At 50.7% G+C, this 22,890-nt stretch overlaps 8 protein-coding genes across 8 annotated transcripts; 4 read left to right on the top strand and 4 right to left on the bottom strand.

Annotated features, from left to right (window-relative positions):
• Positions 1–415: 415 nt before the first annotated feature.
• M431DRAFT_211718 (hypothetical protein) lies at positions 416–1,489 on the top strand. Its single transcript, XM_024913458.1, has 2 exons — positions 416–1,180; positions 1,263–1,489. The coding sequence occupies exon 1, from the start codon at positions 489–491 to the stop codon at positions 1,176–1,178; it is 690 nt and encodes a 229-aa protein (XP_024771804.1). The 5' UTR covers positions 416–488; the 3' UTR covers positions 1,179–1,180; positions 1,263–1,489.
• A 494-nt stretch (positions 1,490–1,983) lies between these two features.
• On the top strand, positions 1,984–4,221 carry M431DRAFT_497428 (hypothetical protein; the record flags this gene model as incomplete). The annotated part of the gene is made up of 2 exons (XM_024917595.1): positions 1,984–2,071; positions 2,138–4,221. The coding sequence occupies 2 exons, from the start codon at positions 1,984–1,986 to the stop codon at positions 4,219–4,221; spliced, it is 2,172 nt and encodes a 723-aa protein (XP_024771803.1).
• A 1,137-nt stretch (positions 4,222–5,358) lies between these two features.
• Positions 5,359–9,665, bottom strand: M431DRAFT_497427 (hypothetical protein; the record flags this gene model as incomplete). Its single annotated transcript, XM_024917594.1, has 4 exons — positions 5,359–6,966; positions 7,022–8,575; positions 8,631–9,103; positions 9,158–9,665. 4 exons carry the CDS (start codon positions 9,663–9,665, stop codon positions 5,359–5,361), a joined length of 4,143 nt encoding a protein of 1,380 aa, XP_024771802.1.
• A 1,560-nt stretch (positions 9,666–11,225) lies between these two features.
• Positions 11,226–14,311, bottom strand: M431DRAFT_497426 (hypothetical protein; the record flags this gene model as incomplete). Its single annotated transcript, XM_024917593.1, has 6 exons — positions 11,226–11,804; positions 11,866–12,619; positions 12,650–12,858; positions 12,923–13,141; positions 13,184–14,106; positions 14,155–14,311. The coding sequence occupies 6 exons, from the start codon at positions 14,309–14,311 to the stop codon at positions 11,226–11,228; spliced, it is 2,841 nt and encodes a 946-aa protein (XP_024771801.1).
• Positions 14,312–15,500: 1,189 nt separating this feature from the next.
• On the bottom strand, positions 15,501–16,412 carry M431DRAFT_91502 (hypothetical protein; the record flags this gene model as incomplete). The annotated part of the gene is made up of 1 exon (XM_024924269.1): positions 15,501–16,412. One exon carries the CDS (start codon positions 16,410–16,412, stop codon positions 15,501–15,503), a length of 912 nt encoding a protein of 303 aa, XP_024771800.1.
• A 232-nt stretch (positions 16,413–16,644) lies between these two features.
• M431DRAFT_211689 (hypothetical protein) lies at positions 16,645–17,055 on the top strand. The gene has a single exon (XM_024913457.1). It carries the CDS (start codon positions 16,814–16,816, stop codon positions 17,021–17,023), a length of 210 nt encoding a protein of 69 aa, XP_024771799.1. The 5' UTR covers positions 16,645–16,813; the 3' UTR covers positions 17,024–17,055.
• Positions 17,056–18,260: 1,205 nt separating this feature from the next.
• On the bottom strand, positions 18,261–21,079 carry M431DRAFT_532721 (hypothetical protein). The gene is made up of 2 exons (XM_024920872.1): positions 20,765–21,079; positions 18,261–20,698 (listed from the first exon to the last, which is right to left on the bottom strand). Exons 1-2 carry the CDS (start codon positions 20,975–20,977, stop codon positions 18,632–18,634), a joined length of 2,280 nt encoding a protein of 759 aa, XP_024771798.1. The 5' UTR covers positions 20,978–21,079; the 3' UTR covers positions 18,261–18,631.
• A 164-nt stretch (positions 21,080–21,243) lies between these two features.
• On the top strand, positions 21,244–22,566 carry M431DRAFT_510328 (hypothetical protein). The gene is made up of 2 exons (XM_024919447.1): positions 21,244–21,413; positions 21,499–22,566. The coding sequence occupies exons 1-2, from the start codon at positions 21,379–21,381 to the stop codon at positions 22,163–22,165; spliced, it is 702 nt and encodes a 233-aa protein (XP_024771797.1). The 5' UTR covers positions 21,244–21,378; the 3' UTR covers positions 22,166–22,566.
• The last annotated feature ends 324 nt before the right edge of the window (positions 22,567–22,890 follow it).

Below are 22,890 nucleotides of genomic sequence, written 5' to 3'. Positions count from 1 at the left end.
ACACAAGTGTCAAAATTGGATTGACGCAAATTCGTAATCCACCAGACATCAGGTAAACCTATAGGTAATCAAAGACGTATCCTCTTTCCCATATATTTCTGTTGCGATTAAATTGAGCACCTTTCTCATGTGACTAAGTTGCTGACGATCTGGACATGGTTGTCAAATGGAGTAGATATGAGTGAAGGGATGTTGCGGCGTTGTGGGCCAGAATTCAATTTGTACCTGCATGTCAAGTGTTGAGCCCTTGCAGATGGCTCGGGCTACCAAGAGGTACCTGACTTTGAGATACCAGAAGAACATTGAAGGCATCAAAGGGAGACAACCGGTTCAATAACCTCAGCTATCAGGGTAGTAAATTCCATTGAATCCTGTAGATGTATTGCCATTATCCTGCAACGGATGCTTTAAACTTGTTCCAAAGGATCGGTCATAAAAAAGCAATCGCCATCTCAATCTCGTACTCAAGATTGCGTAAACAGGGATGCATGTTGCTTTTTCCAGACAGAGCGTTAGTCACTGTTTTCACTACCACCTGGTACCTGATCGGCCAGCTGAGGATACGGGGCTGCAGGGCACCACCGCCCACCAGATCCTTGTACCTCTCGGTGACCCCCGCCGTACTTTGCGCTCATCTCCTCCACTGCCCAACCCTGGCCCTCGACCCAAGATTTCTCCTCTTCAACCAACCTGGTCGTTGCTTGCTTAGGCGGGCTCCATCTCACCAAACGCCTCTTACCATATCGGAGCCATCCCTGTCCGCATCGTATCGTCCATCCATCCATCGCCGTCCATGGAACTTTTCAGCTCTTCGCTCTCTCTCGGCCCGGCTCTGTTTGTCTAATCCCTACCGATCTCGGCTACCACTTGCGTCTTTCGTCCATCACGCCTTGGCCCTGCATCTGGACCTGGGCTTAGACTCGAGCTCCAAAGCTTTGTTTTCAGCGCCAGTTTGTCGTCTAAGCGGGGCCTTCAATCTGCAAGAACGGAGAATGGAGTTGCACCTAGCGGTAGTGCGGGCTGCTGGCGCTCGATGGTCGTCATTGTGGCGGCGACGGCGTCTTCACTTCTTTTCTCGACGGGTCAGGGGTATTCTGGTCTGGTCTGGTCAGGGCAGGGCGATACTGGGCTCTACAGCGGCTTCGCGCGTCAACGAGTGTAATCTCAGCGTACTGTAGTGGTATGTGCCGTCTCCCGCATCTTCATGTTTCACTGCCTTCCACCATGACGCAGCAGTGCAGAAACTTACTTGCTAGTGATAGAAACAGCACTCGTACAGAAGCAAGCCAGCGTTCAGCTCTCACAGTGTTTCCCCCGAACAAGGAATGCCTGTCCATCTCACTCAGGCCATGATCAATCACCGGCCTTCTTCTTCATCACGTCGCCGGCCAGATTACTTGGCGGGTACTCGAAGGGGCCAAGGCGCCCATCCACCATCCACCACCCACACCACCAAGCTGTGCTCATAGCTGCTGGGATCACTGCACTGCTCCGTGCAACTCTGTACAGCCCAGCTTGCACACACCCCTGCCCGCACACGCCAGTGGGGTGCCTGAGTGCCTGGGTAAGGTAGGTAAATCTTTTATACCTGGTGCTGGGCCCAGGTGCTTGTCTGTTAGTCTCCCCCAGATATCTTTAGACGGACTTGACTCTTTTCTCCTTCTCCCAGTTCCATCTTTTTCTCCTCTTCATTTATATCATCCGCATTTTCTTTTCTCTAGACTTTGTCTTGTACACCTATTAATATCCTTATTGCTCCCAATTCCTTTCTCCAGCCACCGTCACTCGCTCTGCATACTTTCAACTAAGCAACTAATTCTTTACCTCTCTCCAGAGCCGTGAAAAAGAGAGAGCGGCCGCAGCGAATTGAGTTTGCTTTACGACTACAACGGCGAAAGCGAGAAAAGAGGGAAACTTCCCTTCTGAAAAGCTGTTCTTTGCTTTTGCCGTATGGCCTAGCCAGCCAATTCTAGGGCAGCCATCATGGGTCTTCTCGATTTCTTGAGCAAACGGCCGTCTGTGGACGCAACATCTCCTCAGAAGAGCCAGGCTCCCTCTCCATATGCTCGAGGTTTGTCTTCATCTACAAGCGTCTCAGTCAATAGTCTTATGCGTAGCCTTCTAACAGCTGTTATAGGCATCATCGCCAGTCGTGAAAACGGAACGAGAACACCAGACCCATCTCAGCGACTGCTCAAGCCTCGGCTTGTAGGGGTGACTGAGGGGCGACCGAGAACAAATCCAAAAGATTCCGAGGTTCCACAACCTCAGTTTCCACTCAAGACGACCGGTCGAAGTCCCAAAGAATCCATAGCCCCCTTAGCATTGAGCAGTATCCCAAAATATGACGACCGCGAACGACCTCAAAGTCGTAGCACGATAGAACGGCTTACACCCTTGACACCGAATTTCTCACTCCCACGTCGACGCTCTTCGGCTTTTGTCGATATTCTGGATGCGCAAGGGGAGTTTAAACCTTACGACTTTAGATCAAGGCTTCAAGCATCTGGTTCCCGTGAATATGGTGAGGATGTTGCCGATAGAAATATTCAACCTGCCGTGACTGGCACGACGCTTCCATATCGCCCACGAGGTAGTGCTTCTACAGCTAGCTCCTCTAGAAACGCGCATGCGGTTCCGCCGATCCCTGATCGCTATAGAGACTTGCCTTCTCCCAGAATTGAGCCTAGCATCCGTTCATCCTCTCGACAAACTGTCCATAGCCGTCCAATGTCAAGGGGGAAACTCAGCCCTGCAAGGGCATATTTCGATGTCCATGACCACCGACTGCAGTCAAAAAGTTCATACGGTCAGATTTCCATCAGTGGCAGCCGTTCGTCCACGCCGCAGCAGGCCCCAAGGACAGCGGACGGTCGTTATATGCGAGATGAGGGCAGCGCATTCTCTCCAGAACTTCGCTCTGCCTCTCCACCCGGTGTTCCTCGCTACAAACCTAGGCAGTATAGCATGCCTAGCGGCAAGGTTCTTTCTGGGACCTTGCCAGGGTCAGTTCGCTCAGCTCGAGAACATCTAAACTCTCTTGTGCCGCCTCCTTCCGACCAATCTAAGCAGCTGTATCAACAGCGCGCCAAGACGCCGACTTCACCCAACCAGTTGCACAGCTTTCGTCATAGAGTCGAAAATGACTGGAGCCGGTTCAACAGACACGCGGGCGATCATCTCCCACCGGCCACTTCCACTTGGGACGACGCAATTGAGTCGAATTCAGAATATGCACCTTCATTTACCTTTGGTAGCTCTGGTAATCTTCAGTTGGAAAGCACTGAGAGACCACCCCCTTCTATACGCACGTTTGGCAAGCGGGGGTCAGTCTCATCATTTGTTCAATCTGACTTCTCCAGCAATCAGCTTACTGGCAGTCGCAGTATTCGCACAGCAGATACCTCGATTGACATACCCCACAACTCGCTCTTCAACGATATGACATTCTTTGGGGGTTCTTCCCACAAACTTCAATCTCGAGCCGGCGACAGCCCTGTGGCCCCCGATTTCACTGGCAAGGAGGACGACTCTGGTGCCGAATCCATCTTTATATCCCCGGCGACACCGTCGGAGGAGCAGCCCAGCTTCAATCCGCTGTCACCAACTCATCGCCATGGAGGTCTCAGCGTTAGCAGCTATGATGCTACCAGCATATCAGACTCGGATGCTGATTCCTTTCGCGGCAAGCAAAGACACCCAGCCCGGGACGGTGAAGCTCTTTTATTCAGTAACCAGGGGTTTGGTGACGATGGCAAGAGCCTTCCAGGGCTTTTCAACGAAACGGAAAGTCTCGCTACACCAAAATGGCCCGAGATGCCGATGACTCCAACAGATGTATCTGAAATGGGCGATGACGAAGCATCCGTTGTGGGAGTGCCTCCAGCTGTTCAGAAATCGCGGCAAAACACTTCAAGGCCGTTCACTCAGCGTGAGCGGCTGCTGGCCCTTGGCTACGACTACGATTCCGACTCGGACACCGAATCTTCTCTGCGATCCGATGAGTTCCCTGAAGAGCGCGCTCTAAAGCTGCTCTCAACTCTCATCAAGAACAGCACAGCCAAGGGTCCCGATGGCAGAGCAGGCCCACAGCTCGATATGAAGACAATTGCGAAGCTCCGCAAGGAGATTAAGAGAAGAAAGCTACTCGACTCATCGTCCTCTCGACGAGGAAGGTCAAGCCAGGAGAACAGCGAGGTCGATGCCGCTACAACGAAATAATGATGATTACAATAATAATACAAAATATGGGATTCGGAGCATTTTTATGGGAGGGGGATGGATTGGAAACCTGTGTGCGTTTTATCGATAGCAGCACCATTCACATGGGAAATCTTTCTTTTGTTCTTTTTTTTATCGCATTTATTGAAACATTTTTGAGCAAGGCGTTTGTTGATCTGCGACGGGATGGTTTTTTTGGGAGGGCATATTTTGGGCTGGCTGGCGGACAAGAACAGCAGCTGAGGAGCATTTGATGAGAGCGAAGATATTCTAGCCAGTAATTTCCATCTATTTATTTTTCATCTGACAAACTATTCGCCCCTTTTCATTCTGCGAGATTGACACGAAAATCTCATCAGTTGGGGCTGCAAACTGTTTACCCGATTCTGATATCTCGAGTTCGTGAGTGTTTCAACTGCCCGTCTACGCACGTGGTGCCAAGCCTACGAATACGAGTACAATTGGGACAAGGGCTTTTTAAATAGAGGCTGAGACTAAATATTTCATAGCTTGGTAGCTGACTCGAAGATATATGAGCAAAAATATTGCGTTATCTAGAGACCCGCCATAATTCATCATCGCAAGCAAGGGAAGCCCCTGAAAAAGCGGCGACTTCGAAACTGGCCAGTCTAGTAGCCCCGTTCCACTACGCAAGAGCATGGCAACAAAAAGGCCAAAGGAAGACTCCAGCTTCTATGCCTCAAAAAACACGGGAAACCCAGACCTCAGCTCAGCCCGTTCGCACCCCTCCGTCTAGTAACCGTACCTGGGCTAGTCCGTCAAACCCCGTTCAATAGATCTCGTCAGCTGTCCCTGACCCCGTAACCACGCACCCAGCAATCTCCTCCGAACCAATCACGCCCACGGTTCCTCCTCGTAGACGATCGAAGTGGGTTTTCCATCGACGCGAAGAGTGTTCCAATGCAGCTTCCATTGCAAGGTGCTGCGACAGGCCGAGGTCCAGCCATGCACGAGAAAACGTTAAATCTCTCGCGTGCTATGTGACAGCTCAGCTGTAGTGGTCATACGCACCGTCTGTATGTATCCCCCCTGAGAATGTAGTTCGCCGCCGCACACGCCCCCGACTTGACTTGCAACTGCGGGCCATGATTCTAAGAGGATTGACGCGGCCGTCGTCTAGCTCGAGACGGTTGCTGGGCCGCCGCTACAGTCACACTCCATCTCTCTTCTAAAATGGGCTGCGTCTTGGATAAGTGCGAGCTTCTCCAGCGCTAGCTTGGCAACCGTCACCTTGGCCTCCATGCCGCTCTTTGACGAGGTAGCGTGCGCAATCACCTTGCCGTGGACCATGAGGGCACAGAGAAGGTCGCTCTCAGACGCCACAGCGATGCCGGTATCTATGGACGTCGGCACATTGGCCACATGAAGCTTCCACTGGTTGCAGCAAAACTCGGCCTGTAGCTTGTGTGACAGGGCCGTAACTGGGTGGTTCGACGCAAACGACGAGTATAGCGCCATGTCTTCAAAGAAGGGCTGGATGAACTTTGTGAAAAAGCTCAGTACGACAAAGAAGGAGAATCCCGAGTCAACAAACATGGCTCCCACCAAAGCTTCAACAACGTCAGCCAGAGCTTTTGGAGGCTGTGACACCTCGATCCAGAAATCTTGGGGGATTGATTGAGCTTCAGCTTGGGAGGAGCTTCCATCAGAAGAAGATTCCTGATCACCGCCCTGTGATTTCTGCCTAGCCATGTCCTCTGCTTGCTCAAGCTGGCCTGCGTACCGCCCAATGTCGCCCAGGAGGGAATTTGTAGCCAGCAGAATATGTTTGTGAAGACCAAGCTTGACGCAGAGACAGCCGAGGAACTGGTTCGATACCATGGCCATTTTGTGTTCCGTGAGCCACTTCGGATCTGCTTCAGGGAACCGCTTAAACAGAAAGTCCACCACTGCCATGTCCAGCAGTGCATCTCCCAAGAACTCGAGCCGTTGGTAATCAGAGATGTTCCTCTCATAGACATACGATGGATGTCGGAAGGCACTGCGTACGAGGGAGGCACACTTGAAGCGGTAGCCTGTGATGTCGGCAACTTTGTCCACGGTGAGGCGCTGTGCGGCGGATGTCTGCTGGCTGTACCACTTCGGGGCAGCGAACGTTGCAAAATAATCCTTGTACTCGAGCATTGTGTGGTTGTCTGAGCAGACCATGGCTGTAACGGCCTTGACCGCCATGTCCATATTCTCGGTGGTGCTTGTCATGTAAGCTGCTCCAATGAGCGCCTCACAAACATCTGCAATCGACTTGTGCGACAGACAATGCTTTGCCTCCGTTTTAGCTGCTTTACCCCTCTTCAGCGTCATGTTACTCGGATACCATGTCCGACGGTCAAATGCTTTAGTGCGAATGTACGCAGGCATGTCCTTCTCCACAGCATGCTTAAAGAGATTCTGGTTGTTCAGCATCAACATTCGCGTGACGTGAGACTGGAATTCATCTGCACGGGGATGAAGAGTGAAGATGGAAATGGTTGTGGCCATCTTCAAGAATGTATCGCCAAGAAACTCTAGGCGCTCGTAATTCTTACCCATCCCAGGCTGAAAATCGATCTGGTGTTCGCCATGTTCTTCCGTGTTGAAACTGTCTTTTGTCACAGCCTCGAGGGCAAGATCAGACCGGATAGACAGACCGACGAGAGAACAGGCTTCAAGAGCTATCAAGACTGAGTCGATTCGATACATTACTACGGGCAAAATCAGGGCCATGGAGACGACATCTATCGGGATCTAAAGACAGGTTAGAATGCCGCTGCAACGTAATCCTACGAGGGAAGAGACTTACTGGTGACACGCACAGCGGCTCGAGAATGACATAGCAAGCGCCATCTCCCTCTTCTTCTACAAAGAACTCGTCTAGGAAGTTTCGGCGGATTGGGAGTAACTCTGCATTGACGACTGGCTGGTCATCCCTCCAGTTCATTCTCTTTCTCGACTTGATAGAAAGGCTGTTGCTGTATTCTTTGATGTTTTGCTCAACCTTTCTGTATCCCAGACTCTTGGGTTGCGGGACACCCTTTGGTGTTGGATCAGACGGCTTAAGCTCTTCATTGATACCATGCAAGATAAACTTTCGAGATCCGTCCCACGGATCCGTAGCGAGCTTGTCTTTGAAGAACTCTCTTGGAGCATCTTCCCAGTGCAGTTTTTCGTTCTCGTGGGCATATTGCACTGCTTCCCAGTCAATCTCTGCTGCTTTGTCACCAGCTGATGAGAGCTTGCTAGGAGCAAGGAAGTAAGGAATTTCGTGCGACTTGGCATCATACTCTTTGCTGAAAACGTCGGTAAAGAGTCTCAACGTAAAACTTGCCAGTGCCTCTATCTTATGAGGTAGCACTTCAAATGAAGTTTGCGCATTCGAAAGGCGTACAACCGACGTTCGACCGCCACCGAAAAATAACGGGGTGCTCGGTATGTCGGGCAACGGCTTCCTAGTTAGGAGAACTAGAGGGCGAGATGCTCTCCCAAGAGCTTCCGGCTGGTCGAGGGCTATGGTGGTCTGATACAAACTAGTCGGGGGCTCTGGAGCGAGACATGAAGACCAAAAATCTGGTTTAATTCGCATGTCATATTCGGATTTCTGATCTGATGAAATCGCCAGCCTTGCATTCCGCATGTAGGGCAGTTTCTTCGTAAACGCTGGCTGTAGATTGCCATTGATGTACTTTTTGTTGATGAGATCTACGCAGGCTTCAAACGCAGCAGAGCATCTTGCCAACTGCTTGCTCTTCTGCACTTCTCCAGAGAACATCTTGACCGGAGACCCATCTGGTAGGATGACTTGAGCAGTAAACTTTTGCCCTACGGAAGTGACAATGTACTCCAAGTGCAGCATTCCTTCTTCAGCATGGTTTGGGAACGACGAGGCAAATTTTGACAGCACTTCCAAGCTTGTGATGAACGTAAGCTGAGCGCCTGTCTCGGCGACAGTAAAACTTCTCTGAGTCACTTGTTCTTGGGCAGCCAGAATATCAGGACCAACGATAAAATCAGGAACCTTGCGATCTTCAGGCAGAGCAGAGCAAAACTGTCGCAGCGCATGAGCATCCCTGGCTGCCCGTCGTAACTTGCGTATATGGTCCAGATTGCCTACCTCGACCATGCTGACATAGAGTGACGACTTTTGTCGAGCCCGGCCTTTGGACTGGATATATTGAATCGCAGATTTGTACAAATCAAATCGGATAATCACGTCGCACTCTGGTATATCGATTCCTTCTTCTGCAACGGATGTGGCAAACAGACAGTTTGTTTCACCACGTCGAAACTTTTGTAGAGACACGATCTGGTCCCTGTAAGACATGTATGCTGCGCTGGCGGTTGAAGAGTGAGCGCCAATCTAATCGAATCGTAAGTCAGTTCCTGCATGAGAGGAGCCATGGGGTCAGTCTTACCATGTAGGCAGCCTTCACTCCAGGAATCTGCATCCCCGGCTGCTCAAATAGATCTGCCAGAAGAAAGGCAGTCGATCTTGCTTCCACAAAAACAATGCATCTCTTTGCCAGCCGCTTACAGAAAGCATCTTCAAGAACTTCATAAAGCGTCTTGGCTTTGGACGAAAGTTCTGGAGAACCGGCCTGGATGGCCCCGAAGACGTGATCCTTGATGATCCCTCTCACTTGAGCGACAGCCGCCATCGCCTTATCGCCAGCGGCGACGTCGAGCTCCAAGTTGTCACGTCCAGTTCTGGCTTCAATTTTGAGCATCTCATTGTCTGTCGTTAGGAGTTGCCAGTAGCGGTCAGCACACCATGTCCCCAAGATTGAGGATGCGTTGGACGCAAATTCCAGATGTCTTCTGAATTGAGGGTTGCTGCGGACACAGCGCGAAATGGAATCCCAAAGCCTCGTCTTCGAGACTTCGGGATCTTCAAGTCTATCATAGTATTCCTTGACCTCAACTTGTTGACGGTGTGCCTGACTTTGCATCAAAGCCTCGTCGGAGATGGTGGCAATTTTGCTGCACAGCATGCTCTCCAATTCAGAAGCGGCATGCCAAACATCCCTTGTCAAGGCGTCGACAGGAGATGCTGTCATGCCAAGAATACGAGGACGTCCGTCAGCCAAGCGCATATAGTGGTTCTTGATGATGCGAGCGTAAGGATGATTTCCCTTTGCATGGTGCGCCTCATCAAAAACAAGCAAGTTGATCTGGCTCATAGAAATGAATCCACAGGTTAGGAGGTCAAGCAAGATCTGTGCAGTGCACACAATGGCCATGTTTTCTGCAAATTGCCTGTCCCAGTATTCCTGAGAACGAACCACGCCCGTCATTTCGCCGAAAAACTTGCCAACCGGGAACTCGAGGTTGGTGGTCAGAACGGCGTGCTGCTGGAAACATAGGGCAACTTTTTCCACAAGAAAAAAAGCCGTCTTGTGCCTGTAGCCATCGGCGCGATTCTGCAGCTCTACTTGGAGAACGTGTCGCATTAGGAGGGCCGCAATCAATGTTTTGCCGGAACCTATACATCACCAGGTAAGTGACAAGAAAAAACTAGATGACGGTGAGAGCCTATACCTGTATCAAGAACAACGATTGTATTCTCGTCTCTTGCTCTCTCGAACAGGTCAATCTGATACTCGCGAGGACTTGTAATGATCTTCTGGAAAGCGTTATCTTCGTAGAGTCGCAAGATTGAGAGTTTGTCCAGGTGGCTTTCCAGGTCTGCCTTGGAGTTCTCAGTGAGTTCCGTCTGGTTCTTGACCAACCAGTCCTGAAACGCCAGATCTTGCTGCCGTTTCTTCGCTATCGGTGCCTTTTGTGCATCAGATGATTCGTCATATTGGTCGGCATCTTCGATTTCATCGGCGTCTTCAGGAGCAATTGCGATCTGTGGGTGTTCCTCGAGAGCCTCTGGGGTTGAAGGTTGAGGTCGCTCTGGTAGAACAATATCTAGAGTCCTAGCTGTAGAATCGCTCGTAGCAGTAGCGTGGGCAACGAGAGGTTTATCCGCAGGCGTCAGCATGACCGGCGACGACGCTGCCTCTAGCAGCAGGCCGCCACTACCCAACATCTTGGGCCGATGGAGTTGCTCGTGGATAGAAGAGAGATGATCACATCAAATGTCAAAAATCCAGAGAGGATGGCAAGTCAAAGAAGTCTGCTGCTGCACAAATTACTATTCGGTCGAGAGGCAAAGATGCGAATATCCGGTCCGTAATCTCACTGAAGAAGAGCAGATGAAAGAGGGGATACAAGAAAACTTCACGAGAGAAGGGAAAAGAGAAAATCCGCGGGCGGTGAATGCGTTTACAGTGGACGAGGCTGCGAGCACCAAATGGCAGGAGAGCAAAAGGGGGGCGAGGCACGTGCAGTTGCTACAGCCTGCAAATGCAAAGGACAGGCGGGCAGATGCAGCTGATATGCACTCTTCCTCAATGACACGTCGTTTGTCACTCTTGAGCACAAGTTTCTGTCATTCTGCAGTGCTTCCTCTGTAATGCCTTGCCTTGTCTCGGCGTCTCTTGAGTTCTGCCAGTTTGTTTGCTACGGTGAAAAGAAAACAGTATCATGGCATTACAAGCTGGAGAGTGCAACAGTCACTACTTTTGAACACTTCAAGTCTCACAATATGGGATTCCCATTTGGTAACAAGTCTCTTAGAATATCGGTACAAAACAACTCAAACATGAATTTCAGGTCTCTATGTCCCCCACACTGAACAGTTACCAACGCAAATCCATCCTCGTCCACGCAGCAAGTTGTCCGCCGTCAAGATCAGAACCAATAGACCAAACATACTAAAGCAGTTCCATATGCAATGACACATCTCAAACCAATGATGTCGAGATAGATCGTCTCTCAATCCCGTTCGTTAGACTAGGTATTCTGTACTCATACATACAGCCCCTTTCCGAAAGACAAGTCGACAATGTTGCTGACACGATGATGAAAACAAACCAAAAGAAAGAATGAAAGAAAATAGGGAAAGCACTCTTCGTTTAAATTTCCCCTGTCGTACAAACAAATCGAGCAAGGAAAAAGGACCATTACGGTGCTGGTGTTGGCGATTGCTGCTCGTCAGATTCGTCATCCGTCTCCCAATCTTCCGAAAAAGCAAAAGAGGCTTCAACAGCATGCATTGCAAAAGTCGCCGTGTCAGCAACACCCGCAAATTCAGCTCTCTCAGCAACTGCTCCATTCTCCGATCGATGTGCGTGTTCGATTCGCGTATACTCGACACCCGCTGAGACGATAACCGCATGAGCTGTATCTCGATCCATCTGGTGTTGCCGTGGTACCAACAGCTCGGTATTGATCCAATCCGCACTGAGAGCATAGCAAGCCTTGACAGCTTCGACAGCAAATCTAGCGTCATCTGCAACCCAAGCCCATTCAGCTGCAGAAACAGGTGGTGGGCGCGCGTTGATCTGTTCCCCCCTCAGAATTCCAAAATAATTCTCCAACTTTCGGATCTTGCAGTTCAGCCTTTTACATGGTCTCTGCCGGATATCTCGGGCAGTTGAAGTCTCTGATCCAAGTTGGCCTGGCTTTTGCACAACGCAGTGACACTCTTCCTCTTCTTCTTCTAGTCTCGGTACTTCAATCACGGCGGGCAGCGACGGACTCTGTCACAAAGTTAAGCGGGTCAGAACAAATCAGTGACTTAAAGGGAAACAAGATCCTTACCTGTGCAGCAGAATACGAATGGCCTAAGCTGCCTCGCCTTTGAACCCGAGGCGCCGTTACAGCTGATTCTGCCGTTTCTGCTCCTGTGGTTGTTCTTGTGGTTGCTCTCGTGGCTGCTCTTGTAGTTGCTCTTGTTGTTGATCTTGTTGCTCTTGTTGATCCTGTTGCTCCTGCTGTAGCTGTTGCTGTTGCTGCAGCTTCTTGGGTGTCGGCTTCTTGCGTTGGCTCGAGCCCGCCTTGGGCGTCTTGGGCACCTTCGGGGCCTTCGGGGTCTTGGGAGCCTTTGGCGTCTTGGGAGCCCTTGGCTTCGCCGGCTTGCCTTCTTTTTGGCTTGGACGGCCTCGCTTTTTTCCCTTGGAGCTTCTCGGAACTAGTTTCAGCACACTGTCCCATCTCCAAATCATATTGCAAAGATTCGCGAGCACGGGCACTAGGCCGACGCTTTCGCATGCTTCTCTCCAACACAACATTGGTATTGGCATCTGGCTCAAGGTCTTCTGCGGATGTCACATCTGGAAGGCTTTGTTCGGGTTCCTCTTCCACTGCTCTCGGCAGCACCTCAGGTTGGCTACAACATGCTAATTCAGCAAACGGTCTGGTAGAGCCAGGGTTCTGGGGGACTTCTTGTCCAGTCACTGAAGGGATGTCTGCCGCGAAGCCAACCATGAGTTGCCCCTCGTTATTGCTTGTCATGAAGCGCTCTTGAGCAGTTCCGATACGAGACCTTGGCACGTTATGGTGAAGCGGTGCAGCACTTGATTGGATAGGGGAGGATTGTTCGTACCTTTGAGCCTGCTCAGGCGATTGCTTGCCTGGGGAATTGACAGGCGTCTGAGTAGATTGGCCAGCGGCCCTGGTGGCTTGTCGCTTGGCCATCTCCTGTTGTATGGCGGCAAGACGAGAAGGGTTTTGCACACTCAATCCTTCGGGGAGAGGGTCGGACTCCATGTCGGCTGCATCTTCTGCGAGATGAAGAGGGGTGTATTCCCAGTTCTATAGAGGCACCAGCGTCAGTCAACCAAGTATTGGCTCACCCAGATTACCCAAGGAAACTCACATATCCAGAAGGATACCCATTGTCAATCTCCCACTGCGTCTTGGCCAGTCCTCCTGGGGCATACTGGGGCTGCAGCTCCGGAACCATCCGTTTCAAAGCCTTGTAGGCCTCGTCTGCCTTCTGTTCTCGCTGGTAGCGTGGGATCGGCATGGGCATGGGCTCACCAATGCGTGGGCCTCTCGATATCGTGTCTAGAACGGCTTGGGCTTCGGGGGAAAGCTCACCGTCATCATCATCAGGCTCACCTTCCTAAGGCACGACCTGTTGCAACACTCCAAGGAAAGCATCGTTTAGCATGACACCTCTTCCGCGAAAATTGCACTCATTGCGGCGTTTTTCCATCCTTTGCTGTACGATGGCATCCAAAATCACATCAGGGTCCACCAGCCTGGCGACAGCAACTCGTCGGAGAAGTCGGTAATCCATACAATCTTTCAAGGTGGGGAGGTCAATCTGAATGCGAGCAAAGTCCTTGGGCTCTTTCTCATCAACCCATGCCTGGAGATCGACATTATGGTTGACAATTCCGCGCTCGGAAAGGAAGAGCAGACCCATTTGAACATCGTCCTGCGTGATGCGGTCGTGTGGCATCAGTGGACGGTGGTCATGGATCCAGTCAGAGCACAGCATATCTTGCTGCTTGGAATGTCCTCCAAAGGCCTTGACCCTATCCGCAACGCTGTGCTCGAAAGCGTTCCACTGATCACAGAAGTTGACGTAACTGGTGACGAAATCATGAACCTGTTGCTTGGAAAGATCAAGCTGCCAGATTATGACAGCGGAAAACGGGCGCTGCTCGCTAAGTCGTAGGATGATGAGCCATCGGACGCCCAAGCTGAGGTCTTCCCATCTGAGGATCCGTTTGTCGGGGGCAGAACTCGGCGCAGTTTGATGCTGTCTCGCGCCAGAGGGATAAATCATCGGGATATCGGGAAGCAGCCCCCTTTCCGCCATGGCGTCACGGGCCTTCCACCAGTAGAATGATTCAGGGGTCAGAAGCTCCTCTGCTATCTCTCCTTCAGACCAGCCCTGATATAGGAACGGGATATCCGAGGCTGATTCCTCGACTGTCGCCGCTGCTGCTGTAGGAGGAGGCGTGGGTTGAGGCAAATGAGCAACGCGGGCTTTTCGGTTTACGGGTTGGGCTCCTGCATCAGAGCCCAAGTTTCCTACATCTTCGTTAGCTGAGTGTTGCTATGAAAAAAAAAAAGAGGCATCTCTGGTGAGTTTACCATCACACTTCAAGGGGAGTTGTGCCTCGCTCGGGCTGCCAAATAGCGAGTTGTGGTGACGCGACTCCACGTCTGAGTCCTGGAAGATGCCAGATGCCTCAGGCAAACCATCGCCTTGTGAATTGAACACCACATCAGGGGTGTCATCGTATGGCATGATGGATATTCCTTCACGAAAAGAATGATCGGTGATGCTGTTTCCGAGTCGCTGGAGATTGAACGGTAACGAATGGGCTTGGCTATTCTTCCGAGTTGATTAGCAACTGTGGGAGAAGCAGAGGCATGCCACATACCGTGATACTCAGACCTGACAGCCCAGGGAGAGTGAGATAGGTGAGAATGAACGCAAAGTGAATAATGGCTTGAGTCGGCCAATGCCTCTCACCCTCCGCACGGCTCCTGGTAACCCAGAGCAATGCGAAATTCCGAAGAAGAAAGGTTACAAAGGCTTAAAAATAGCCAGTTGAAAAGAGAATACTGGATAGAGAAATGATTCTCAATGGGCAATGATTGTGTGAGGTCAAGTCATGCAGAAACTCTGGTAACCATGTGCATCGGGGAGAACAAGGCGTCCGTCAAGATCCCCAACGCGTGCGAGATAAACAGATAGGTAAACAAACAGATCACACGGGGTGAGAAATAGATCAGACGAAACGAGAGGAGCCGCGGCTTCTTGACCAAACGGAGACAAGTCGTGGCTGGCAGTGTTTGCCAGGTGGCCAGCCAAAATGGAACATGGCACGCTTTGGCAAGACAGCGATGGGAATATCCAGAACACAAGATTGCCAGGAAAGAATTGGAAACATTGATTATTGGTTTCTGATGCAAGAATGGCTTAAATCTCCGAGGTTTCGTTGAATCTTTGAGATTTGAGCCCGGTATTGTGATCCAATGGTTGGGAATGGCTTCTCTTCGAATCACCTGTCACAGCTTATGGCTCAGACATGGACACGATGTGAAGCAATGAAGAAGGAGGGAAGTTCATATACTCAGAACTGAATAAAAGCAATCAAAGAACTACCTTGTACCTAATTTTGTGGAAAAGACTCAACTCCCAGACGCCGACGCCTTCATCTTCCTGTTGCCCAAACTCAAACCCTTGCGGCCCAAGAGCTCGATATCCGCGCCATACGCCTATTGAAGCTGTTGTGTTCCATTATTCATCGAATTATTCTATCCGAGCTCCATCCGGATTCTACCGTCTAGCCAACTGTGCAGCAAATTGGTATCTGTAGTAATAAACGCCCTCTCCTGTAACGCCAGGGTCACTATGCCAACAAACTCATGGTCGTGCCAAATGGACGATTAGTTCATTCTTTGGCGCGCGGCTCTTCCTCGTATTCCCATTATTGATCGACATCAAGAAAAGGTGCGTAACCCCCTCGGCCGTGTTCCCCATTGCTCCCTAGGTCTTCTTCAACCCCATCCATCATGTCATCGAGGCCACGCTTGGTGTTTGGCGTGCCCTCAGTCGAGGCAAGTGCGGGTGCATGGCCATTTTCTTCATTGTCTCGTTCAAGGCGACGTCGCCGGGCCACGGCGACGCTGGCCTTGTTGAGCTCCTGCCAAGTCAACAACGCTCCCTTGGCTTCGTCATCAAAGTTGGCGCAAAAGCGCTGAACACTGACGAAGTTGATTGCGTCCAGCATCTCCTGCCCAAACATGAACATGACATAAGCAGCGACGAGAGGAGGGGAGAGCATGTTGCCCGTTGTGCATGTCACCAGGACCTTGCCCTGGGTGGCTCCCCCTGTGTTGTTATGCCGACTCAGAAGATGGCTGTTGATGACGTTAACAATTTGGTTGAAGGCCGGGACCAAGTGGTTGGTATCGACGTCTACATAGCAGTAGGAAATGTTAAACGTCTCGGATGCGGTGTTGACGCTGGCGAGATTCATGGGAGCTCTCGAGTCACGGACCACGACAAGCATGGTGATGGCCTCTCGCTTCAGGAAGTCATGATCCCGGATGGTGCTTGTAGGGCCCAGAAAGAGGTAGTCGAGAATGAGCTGGGATTCTCTGCGCTGCTCATATCTCCAGCGTACGGAGCGATCTGTCGATTTTTGCATCCTGTTGCCGGTGATGATGTTGAATTCCTCGAGGGTGAGTTTGGAAGAGTCGACAAGGTTGTATGAGGGCCACATGAAGATATCCTCTGCTTTTCGGACGGGGATGTGGATTCTGGGCGGGCTTGGAGGGCGACGGCTGTATGCTCCAGAGCGGACCACAGTCCTATCCATCCCGCCCACGCCGCTCATGGTGGAAGATTTGGGGAGAGCAGCGTTGCTTGGAGAGGAGTTTGAGATGGTTTCTTTGTTCATGTCAAGAAATGCGTTGCAAGATGGCGATGGGGGTTGGATGGAGTGGCTGAGGTTGTGAGCTCTGGGGTGACGATGGAGGAAGAATAGAAAAGAGGATGGAGAAGAATAGAATAGACGTATAGAATGGGGGAACAGGGCAGCGCGAGATGGAAATAATCCGAAAAGCGCAGTATTTGGAAATGTTGATAAAGTTGAGGTTGATGAAGAGAAACAGAAGAATCTTGTGATGGAACGTGAAAGAAGAAGAAAAGGAAGAGGATGAGCAAGAATGAGTTCGACAGAGAAAGAGCAAGAGGGAGGTCCAAACTGTATTTCAGTGGCTGCGCTGTACTTGGTGCATGTACCGCCCAGTACCTTTTACAGCATTGGAACCTGCAGATAGACAGGTACAGGTACCAGTACAAAGGTGGTGTGCTGTCAAAGGAAGAAGAACAAAAAAGGAACAAATAAGGAACAGAGGAGCATTAGGCATCATCACCCCGCTAAGAGGCACTGAAGGTCCAGCTCCCGTGATTGGCAAAGACGTGCATGCTGAGGCTCTGCTATAATAATGACTGGAGTGTTTCTCCTAGAATGTGCTTTCAGTGCTTCGCTTTGTCACACAAGGCTCCCTCCCACCTACAGTAAGAAGGCGCCTGTACTAATAGGGAACCTTCCGGGGCGTAAATCGGCCAATCGGGTGCAGCCGACGGGCTTGATTAAAAGTGGCCGGACTGAACACCGACGAAGCATTCAATTGGTGAGGGTTGAGTAATTCAAATTTAAACAGGCATGCGAGTCGGTAATTATTCTGTCTTTGTTTTGTTTTAATCTTGAACTCATTTTCCGGTGAATCTACCCTTAAAAAGTGTGTTCTTTTAATCTTGTTCAACCCCTACCTCAGCGTGCCTTGTCTACCTTAAGTAAGCCAGGCATCACGAACTGCATGGACTCAACGCATGAATAGAAAGCTACCAGCATCAACCCGGAATTCCGGCTCATCAACAGTCTCCGTGCACGATTTTCGGGCTTTCTCATGCACTCTTCGTATTTTCCGATTTGAGGATGTATTGCTATATTTCACGATGTGTCTCTAATTTAGCATCGATCTAATACTAGGTACATACCTACATTTTTCCAGGGTAGCTGAGGTGCATCATGCTGTCTCAACAAGAGACAAGAGACGAGAGACAAGAGACGGCCTGTAAAGAACTCGCATTTGCATAAAGGCCGCTCCATGAAAATAATAAATAGTAAACCACGACCATTATCAATACTGATTTGACATCGCCAAAGACCCCGCATCGTATACACCCACATCCACGACATGCCACGACGAGGGGAAATACGGAAAAAAAGCTACATCAGTGCCAAAGCCAAGAATAACACATGCCGGTTTTCGATTAACCCACTATCCTGATTGGTTCAATTAATCGTACAGAAAACAAGTAACTCCGTTGGGCGATGTTAGCGAGCTTGCACTATGCTTCTAGTCCATCCCGATCCCCAACTACGACTAATCTTTTGTGTTGGCAGTTTCATGTACGTATAGTAATCTTTTATATCAACAAGCCTAATTGACCCCCTTTGATCTTCCCATTCGTTGTTATCGGAACTGCTTATCCGTCATTACGACATGTGAGGGGATACGGAAAAGCACGTTTCTCGTAATGTCAAACTACCTGCCCAGGTACCTATGTATGTAGACCATACTGTACAAGACATCTACTACTCGTTACAGACATGAACAAGCTTGAACAAATTGCAGAAGAGGACAGATTTGCTCAGCAGTTGTAATATTCAGCAGACTTTTCGCTCTCATAACAATTAAAGTTGTGTGGTGTTATAGTGTGGTTTCGCCCTATTCACAAACGCCGCGTGATGCCATGCTTGTCGGATCAACTCCGTTGACATATACATGTCTTCTCTCTATACTAATCATACATTCTTTTGTCGATTCCATCTATATCCATAATCGTACAGCTCTCCAAATTTCGCACACAACCCATGCTTTTCTCTTTCCCAGTCAAGCAAGTAGATGCTGTCTCATGTACAAAACCCCCCAAAAAGTCCATCGTCGTCCCAGTTTTACCAAACCATAATTCTTAAAACCCAAGACAGGAGAGATGCCTAGAGATAACGGGCATGGCCATGGATCCCAAGATAGGCCAAATTCATCACGCAGCCCGCACTTCCCGCTTTCCCCTCTCAGCCACCTCATCAAGAACATAGTCGTCATCCGAAAACTGCTCCACTTCGTCCGCATCCCCCTCGCCAATCGCCGTCCGGTTAGCATCGCGAGACTTTGCCAGCAAACGCTTCGTCTTTCGTTTGCGCTCCAGATGTTCGTCGCTAAAGTCAAGGCGGTCCAGAGTCTTCATGAGCTTCTCTTCCACTAGTGATCGCACGTGAAAGGCTAGGGCTTGGCTGCGGAACACGCCTGAGTAGCGGTACGAGAGCCACACGTACTGGTTCACGGCAACGTGCAGTGACTCTAGCTTTGCGAGATACTTTTCCTTTACCTGAAAGTCCTCCATCTTCAAGTCCAGGTACTCCAATGGTATCTCTTCAATGTCGAGGAGATCCCCCTTTGAGTTTGTGGCGACAACTTGCGCAAGAGCACGAAGCACATCGATAGCCCTGTCTGCTCGAAGTGCAACAGGCAAGTAGCAAAACGTGAGCCTGTCGTGGATCGTAAGCGGGATATCCTGGATAATGTCTGCAATTTCCAAAATATCGGATCCCAGCCCAATCCTGTACAAGGAGCTGACCGTTGCCGTCTCCTGGATTCTCTTGAGGATGAAAGAAAGTGGGGTGTCTGGCGGGAAGTAGGAAGCGAATCGCTCCACGATGCCCGCGGGAGGTTGGATACAGGCTGCCTCAATATCATCTACACTCTTCTGAAAGGCTCGTTGTACGCTTTTCAAATCGGCCCGGTCCATGGTAGTGACAAGACCGACCTTTTCTGTCTCGTCCACTGAGCCGTCGGGATTTTGTGCTGATCTGTATCGACCCGCTCTACCACCAATCTGCTTGATTTCGGGGAACGTCAAAAGTCGGTTTTGGCTGCCGTCGTACTTTGTAACAGACTCCATAATCACACGTCGAATCTCCAGATTCAAGCCCATACCAATCGCATCACTGGCAACGACAAAGTCGTAGTCGTTGTCTGGGTCGTTAAAGAGGGCGGCCTGCTGGGCGCGGACTTCTGGTGGCAAGGATCCGTAGATGATTGCACAGCGTCTCCCGGTCTTCTGTTCGATGCCCTGCTTCAGGGAGTGAAGATTGAGGCGGCTGAATGCAACAATGGCATCTCCTTTCTGTAGGCTATTATAGTCCCCGTTGAGCGCCTTGTCCATGGTTCTGAGAGGGCTCAGGCGTTCATATCTGTGGACGACACACTTGTCTCCAATGCTGGCGCACATGGCCTGTATGACCTTGACGGCTCGCTCCTCGCCACATACGTGAACCTCTTTGGCCTGGACTCCAAGCACGGCAGACGTCCAAGCGTTTCCACGATCGGCATCAGCAATCATCTGAATCTCGTCAATGACGGCGACGTCGAATCGGGTGTTTAGGGGAATCATCTCCACTGTGCAACTTGAAAAATACTGATCCGAGTCTTCGGGAATCCGCACCTCCTCACCCGTGATGAGAGCACATGGGATGTTCTTGGCTTTGAATCGCTGGTACACTTCGGTAGCGAGTAATCGAAGAGGGCCTGCGTAGACTCCGCACTTGGAGTTCTCCAGGGCCTTGAGTGCACGGTAGGTTTTGCCGGAATTCGTAGGCCCAACGTGAACGTGGATTGTGCGCTGCATTGCTCGAGTCGCAGGAAACCACTCGTGCGGGAATCGAAAGTCTAACAAGCGCCGGTGACTGTCCTGAATGTCCTTGGAAAACCGCTGGCCAACGATGAATGACTGGAACGAGTACTGGACTTCCTTGCTCAGGCCCTTGAGATCCTTGCTAATAAAGGCATCACGCAGATTCCAAAACATTGGATTCTTGTCACGACGGGTGATGTTCTTTTCTGCCAATAGGAAAGCATGATCGATGGCGTCCATGAAGAGCGCCGCATGTCGACTTAGCTCATCCTCAGTGACGCCAAGCTGTGCCGCCCCCAAGGAATTGAGCACAACCTGGAAGCGATGGAGGACGGTAGAGCGGAAGACTTTGTGGCGGCCAGTATACTTGCCAAAGTCGAGCCTCAGTCTGGTGTTGGGATCATGACCCTGGCTAACCTGTTGGGTGTAAATGTGAGACGGGATTCCTCATGAAAACTCATGGCGTCTGGTAGTTGGACTTACCGAATCAACTCGAGAATGAGGTACAGGCTTTACTTCACGTTTTGAGCCTGTACTCAGAGCCTCTTTCAAGGATATCAGCCTTGGTTTGAATGTCTTTGGCTTACTGGCCTTTGGCGGCTGAAGCCTTGATAAGTGAGATGTGGTTGAGAGTTGGCGCAGACATGCCGCTCTAAGCTGGCCTCTGAAAGAGCCGTTCTGGGCCAGAGCTCTCATGACAGCAGCGGACAGGACGCAGGTATCATGATAATGCCGCTGCAATGAAAGAATAAAAAAGCATCCGACAATGGACAAATTTTTGTTGTAGATTCACACCGGCCTACCCTACATGCCGAGCCATTCGTGAGAATTTCGTTTACAAACTTTTCGATCCAATGGCGCTCCTCGGAGATTTGCCGGAGGCGGATTAGCGTTTGGCCGGCGGACCTGCAGCCAATGCGGCAAACTGTGGACGCAGTTTCGTCATAGTTTCAGCGAGCTGCCTGCATCCTACAATCACCGAGTTCTGCCTTGCTTTGTTCGATTACGTCCTTTTACTCGCCCCAACATTGTCCGACAAACACCAGACTCGAAATCTCAACATCTTTACACAAGGCGACCCATCGAATACCGCCAAAATGGCGTCCTCCTCTTCTGCAACTCCGCTGCTTTAGTACGTTCAAGCTCCCTAAGCTATAGGGGCTTTTGCTCTGTAGCGCTCTTGTTCGGTATCTCCAAGCTAACAAAGGCATCACCAGCTCCTGCATTGCCCACAAGACCACAATCCTGTCTGAATGCACAACCTCCGCCTCGTCACAAACCTCGTCGCTCGCCTCCATCATCCTCCCAAAGATTGAGCACACCACCCCCCAGAAGTTGACGTACACCCACGGCCAGAACCAGATTCACTATGTCGCCGAGGCGCCGTCTGACTATCCCGAACACCCGGCCGCCGGCGGCTTGACGTTCCTCGTCATCGCAGACGGGTCGCTGGGCCGTCGCGTCCCGTTCGGCTACCTGCTAGAGATCCGCAAGCGATTCTTTGAAAAGTTCCCCGAGCACAGCGACTTTGCCGAGATGCCAAACTACGGCGCCGGGTCGTTCAACGCCGAGATGAAGAGCCTGATGGTGGAGTTTGGCACGACGAGCGGCGGGATGAACGACGCGATTGGTAATGCGAAGCGCGAGATTGACGATGTTAGAGGCATCATGACGAAGAACATTGAGAGCTTGCTCGAGCGAGGCGAGAGGATCGATTTGCTTGTGGACAAGACGGACAGGCTGGGGAGCAGCGCTCGCGACTTCCGGGTCCGGAGCCGCGGGCTGAAGCGGCAGATGTGGTGGAAGAATGTCAAGCTCATGGCGCTCCTGATCCTGGTTGTGGCTCTCATCATTATGATTATTGTCATCTCAGTCAAGGGCTAGCCAGACATGAGGATGACGCTTTCATGATTTCAATTTCCTCTCTTCTGTCTTTTTTAGTGTTTGATCAGAGCAGTGAAGCCTAGATGCTGCACACATGTATTCATAGTAGGGATTTGATGCTTTGTTTTGGGAGTCAAAGGGAGAATGCACGCCTCACGAGGAATTCTTTGTTTTATTTGCGGTCAATGGGAACCTAACGCTGAAAGTACTTTGAGTTATAATTACAACGCGACGCTATTCTTTTTCAATGTGCAAGCAGATCAATATTACTTGGTGGTAGTAGTATACTAGTATAGCCTTTTGTAAGCCAGCAAAATGCACACTCGATATGCCATCTCAACCGCCACACCGACCCAACCGACGTTCTACATACAGAAACAATACAATCAAATGCTAATACCTAGAACAACCCCGTAGAACAGGTCAGCATAACACCTTGCCCAGAATATTTACATCATCGCAACTTACCCAGGTCCAAAATGCCTTTACAACTTGGGCGCATTTACGCCACTCCGCGCCTCCTGATAGACATACCCATGCGCCACGGGACTGAATCCCGCAACTGGAGATGGAATCGCCGAGCCGACGGACGGCTTCCGCAGTCTTTCGGTGAAGAATACGGGGTGCGTTGTCGATGCGTTGTGGGCTGGCGCGGCGTGCGTGTGCTTGTTCCATATTGCCTGCAGCTGGGCGGTTGTTGGGATAGACTGGAGGGAGGGCGTCAT

This window comes from Trichoderma harzianum (assembly GCF_003025095.1).
Source record: "Trichoderma harzianum CBS 226.95 unplaced genomic scaffold M431scaffold_10, whole genome shotgun sequence".
Taxonomy (NCBI): Eukaryota; Fungi; Ascomycota; class Sordariomycetes; order Hypocreales; family Hypocreaceae; genus Trichoderma; species Trichoderma harzianum.
The sequence above is the reverse complement of the archived record's forward strand: the minus strand, read 5'-3'. Positions and strand labels throughout refer to the sequence as shown.